This window comes from Micropterus salmoides, unplaced genomic scaffold (genome assembly GCF_014851395.1).
Source record: "Micropterus salmoides isolate LMB-PRFRI ecotype aquatic unplaced genomic scaffold, ASM1485139v1 Ms_hic_scaffold_3140, whole genome shotgun sequence".
In the NCBI taxonomy this organism is placed as follows: Eukaryota; Metazoa; Chordata; class Actinopteri; order Centrarchiformes; family Centrarchidae; genus Micropterus; species Micropterus salmoides.
Window position 1 is genome coordinate 1,470 of NW_024042419.1, and position 4,458 is coordinate 5,927.

Consider the following 4,458-nt stretch of genomic DNA (forward strand, 5'->3'; position numbering starts at 1 on the left):
CAGACACACAGACCATCACATGCAGAACCAGTGTCTACAATCAAGCAGACTTGTGGAAAAAAACTAAAGCTGTCATTATAGGTCTAGAGTCTAGACGATCGATTGTAAAAAAACAAACAAACAAACAAAAAAAAAAGAAATCTGGCCTTCTCATCATTAGATGGATGGGAGGCGAGTCTATACAGGGTAAACATATTGCAAGTAAACATTATGTTTTTTCTTCTTGCAGGAAATCTCTGTATAGATGCGGTCTAATCAATAGTCAGCAAGGACTGGTTTGTTTCAGCCAACACTAAGCCTGGTAGGTAATGGCCACTGATGGATGGCTGGTTCCTAAATTTCTCTGTCTACCCTTTGGTGCTGGGCAGTGGGTTAATCAGAGGTGTTCGACTAAGAAACAGCTGCGTTGAGATAAAAAAATAAAGTTATGAGCCAGAAATGCTCCGATGAACTGAGGAACTTATACTACTGAAACCGATGGAGACAGGTGACCTAATGATTCTTTTACATGTTGAAATCAAACGTCATCATCCCAAGTGGGGCAGGATAACAAGGAGTCCATCAAAATCAAAACTGCTTTCAAAGAAATGTCAACCCACAACTCCCCAAGGTCTCAGCACAGTCCTGACAGCATACACACATTTTCTCCAAAAATGTAAATCCAAGATGACTCATCCCCTGTAAGAGGTAGGGATTTTTTTAAGTTAATAAATGACAGAAACAAGTCTAGTTGCAAGGGCGTGATGTTTTCCGCATGGTCTGACATAATCATCATCAAATCGATTTCTCATCAGGTGCTGCCATTTCTTTTTTTATATTACCTTTCCAATATTTTGCCGTGTGATAGGTCAACTTTTTATTTATGGTCTATCACCAGTCTAATTAGCTTATCCCTTTGGGGAAAAAACGGTGACATGACATTGGTTATAGGCCAGTGTAGATGAAGGTGCTGTGACCAGTTAAAGAAGAAGAAAATTTGTACTGATGACAAAATATAATGACAAAATGTTTATCACCCTGCCATCTGCGGAGAACTAGCCATATAGCAGCTGTGACTGCTGTAAAGTAAGCAGATCTCTGTTTGAAGAGTTCACTAGCATCTGATTCTGCTCACATGAGTCTCCTGATAGTTTCTCAGAACGCTACACGTCTTTCTGCAAAAAGCTCCCCAGAACTTCTGAGCCCTGCGAGCACCAGATCTAAAGCTAGTCATATGGATGACATTTTATTTTTATCAGCTCTTTGAGGACACATTAAGTTTCTATGGTTTCTATCTTTTCCCTTTATCTCTGCTGAGTTTCACTTACAGACATATTTTTGGGGCAGGGTACACACTGTGCAGTTTGCACTTATCCACTAAATGGAAGCCTGAGGGCTGTACTCACTGAAGTGCAGATCTTATAGCCCACACCAAAGTCGAACCGACACTGCTCATCCATCGAGTAGTTGATGCCAGGAAGTTCAGGAAGCTGCGGCCAATCATGTTTAAAGGGGTCATCCAAGAGACAGTCATACGTGCTGTCAGGAAAGGAAAAAAGAGGTGTCAAACACTGAACAGAGATCAATGTTGTCATCCTGATTAAGACACCTCAACTGAAGAGCCAACCATCAGCCCTAATTTCCCTGCTTTATAAGTTTATGTGATCATAATTTAGTTGAAAGTCTCCCTGTTTTCTGATCTGCTCCCATTTAAATTCGCTGTTGATACCGTTTTCTGCTGTTAATTCAAACTCAAAAGCTTCTCCATGTTTACCTGTTACATTCAATATTATGTATATTCCACAGCATTAAATCCATCATTACAATAACACAGACTTGTCACGCTCCATAATCTGTTGGTCAGTAGAGCTGCAACAAACAATTATTGATTAGTCCATAGATTGTTTCCTCTATTAATAGATTGAAGAACAGTTTGATCAGTGAGTAAAATGTTACAAAATGCCCAAGGTGACATAAAATACTTTATTTGTCTGTCTGACCAGAAACCAAAAATAAAGACATTCAGTTTACAATTCTGTAAAACAGAGACGAGCAGCAAATCCTCACATTGGAGATGCTGGGACCACAGAATGTTATTTCTGCTATTCTTGATTTAAAATTACTTAAACAATGAATTGATTATCAAAACTGCATTTTTTTGTAGGCCGACTAATCGATTAATGAACTAATCGTTTCAAATTTCAACAGAATTAAATCAATCAATTCAACACGCAGCACAGTCATACTGGCTACTCTTGATCTCGACTTTCTTCTCTTAATAAAAATGCTGTTTCCATTCAGAAATTGCTTCTATTTGGAGCTCTCAGAACCAAAGCTTTTACGTTTATGATGCTACATTATTATACTACAGTAACGCTTTTCATACAATAGATTGATTTTTCTCTGCAATGGATCCACTTAGCCTGGAGCTGCTCTAAAAAAAAACAGCATGCTATGGTGAATGATTGTACATGGTCATTATCATCTTCTTTAACACGCCATTGTTTGGTGTCCCGCTCTGCTGACCTTTCCCGGTCAGAAATTGATTATTTTACAGCTGAGTGAAAAACTCGATATCTGTGCACTCTTTGTGCTCTTTCATTGTCCTGTTTGCAGATCGTGTGACGCTGTTTTAGTTAGAGACACATTTCAAATGTTGGAGTGTATCCACCAGCGTCAGTGCTTTAGAAACGTCATGAGCTTCAGCTACTTGAACATGAACTCACTGGATGTATCTCTTCAGCTCTTGTCCGCTGCACATGGACCAGTGATATCGATGGAAGGCCGCCTGCACCAGAGGAGCCATCACGCTTCCCATCGCCGTTTCGTCCCCGCAGCGGTTGCCTTGGCCGTCGTGCTCCATGCCTAATCTGTTCCCATACGGAGAGACAAGCAAACAATTACAAAACTGCTCAATATCAAGATCCCAAGATCCCCTATAAGTTTTAGGTAAATAATACAAAATTGTGTTATCTTTTGGGGGCCAGAAGTGGAACATATTTACTCAAATAATCTACTTTAGTGTTTATTTAGTAGTTTTTTAATTTTGTGAGATGCTTTACATTTAGTTAAATTCCACAGCAATTGCAGTATCTTACAGTATCTTATAGTTGTATGTTATTGTATGGAATGTTAGTTATATTGGCTATGTGAGCTATATGTGTAAATATCAGTATTCTTGTCTTCCCTTTTCTCTGGTCTTTCTTTATTTCATTTCCATCCTTCTTGACATTTCATGATATTTATTGTTGATATTTCTTTCAGTCAAACAACAAAGATATTTATTGAAGCAGCATCATATTTTGTGTCCACCACTGAATAGTGTAACTGTGACACTTTACCTGTCGTGATTTATTAATAAAAAAATTACACACAATTTTTACATTTGTTTGGCATGACATTTCCACAAATCTTTGTTATTTCATGCAGCAGGTGGATCTTCGAAACCTTGTCACACTGTTTGGGTTTACCAGTGCACATATGTACTGTAGAGATTACCACCATCCATTCAGACGTAAGATTGTAAATGTCACTTTTTAACTAGAAGACACTATTTCATTCACAACCATCCACAAACATATCCAATATGCAGTATATAAGCAGATATTGCCTGGTACTGATAAGCCGACCACATTCTGCATCCCTGTTCCTCTGTAGATTAGTATTACCATGGCATGACAGAAATATGTTGACAGACACTTTCAGTCATCAGTACTGAAAAAAAGAAAACTGTTCACTTGAGGAACTGAAGCACACACCCATTTTCATCTAGCAAAACTCTCCATTGCAAAGAGCTCTACCTGCCAGTGGCTACGTTGTACTGCACTAATAATAGACATGCCAGATGTTCTGCTTGCAACTGTGTGAAACACCACAGAGTTTCAGATGCAGGGTGTCATTACTGCGACCCCGATGGGAACGCTCACTACATCTGTTGTTAATATTTAATCAGTGCAGACAAAGCTCCTGATATGACTTTGCACTTTGGTTCAGTTTGTTGGGAAAACAATTGATACATTAGGGCCTTTTATTTCTGATCCGGTTCACACTGACTCATTACGAACAAAACAAAAGGCCTAAGCAGTAAACAGGTGGAGAATTTTGGTGGTCAGCGCACAACATGAATCCACGTGTGGAAATCAAATTCTGGTAACCGCCACCTGGTCATAGATCGATAGATTAATTTTATTGTCCCCAAATGGGGAATTTGTTCCCACAATTGTGTGTATTATGTGTGCCTCTAAACATAGCTACATTTATGTAATAATACAACATGAATACATTTGTACAGAATATATGGTGTGTTATCAACTAGCGCGGCATTGCAGAGGGGACAAAACGTCTGCTAAACTGTGCCCTTTTCCATTGAAGCGTCAGCAGCCAGATAGCAGTAGGAGCTGTCCAGGTACTAGGGTGAGTGCCATGCGAGTAATAGCTATGTTACTGAGATCACTGAGTTACCATGGAGTCCATGATCTT

General features: G+C 39.1%; 1 protein-coding gene across 1 annotated transcript; it reads right to left on the bottom strand.

The window, feature by feature from the left end:
• Positions 1-1,381: 1,381 nt before the first annotated feature.
• Positions 1,382-2,843, bottom strand: LOC119884068 (A disintegrin and metalloproteinase with thrombospondin motifs 3-like; the record flags this gene model as incomplete). The annotated part of the gene is made up of 2 exons (XM_038694534.1): positions 2,706-2,843; positions 1,382-1,518 (listed from the first exon to the last, which is right to left on the bottom strand). Coding segments are annotated over exons 1-2 (274 nt in total), but the record flags the coding sequence as incomplete, so codon positions are not given.
• Between the last annotated feature and the right edge of the window lie 1,615 nt (positions 2,844-4,458).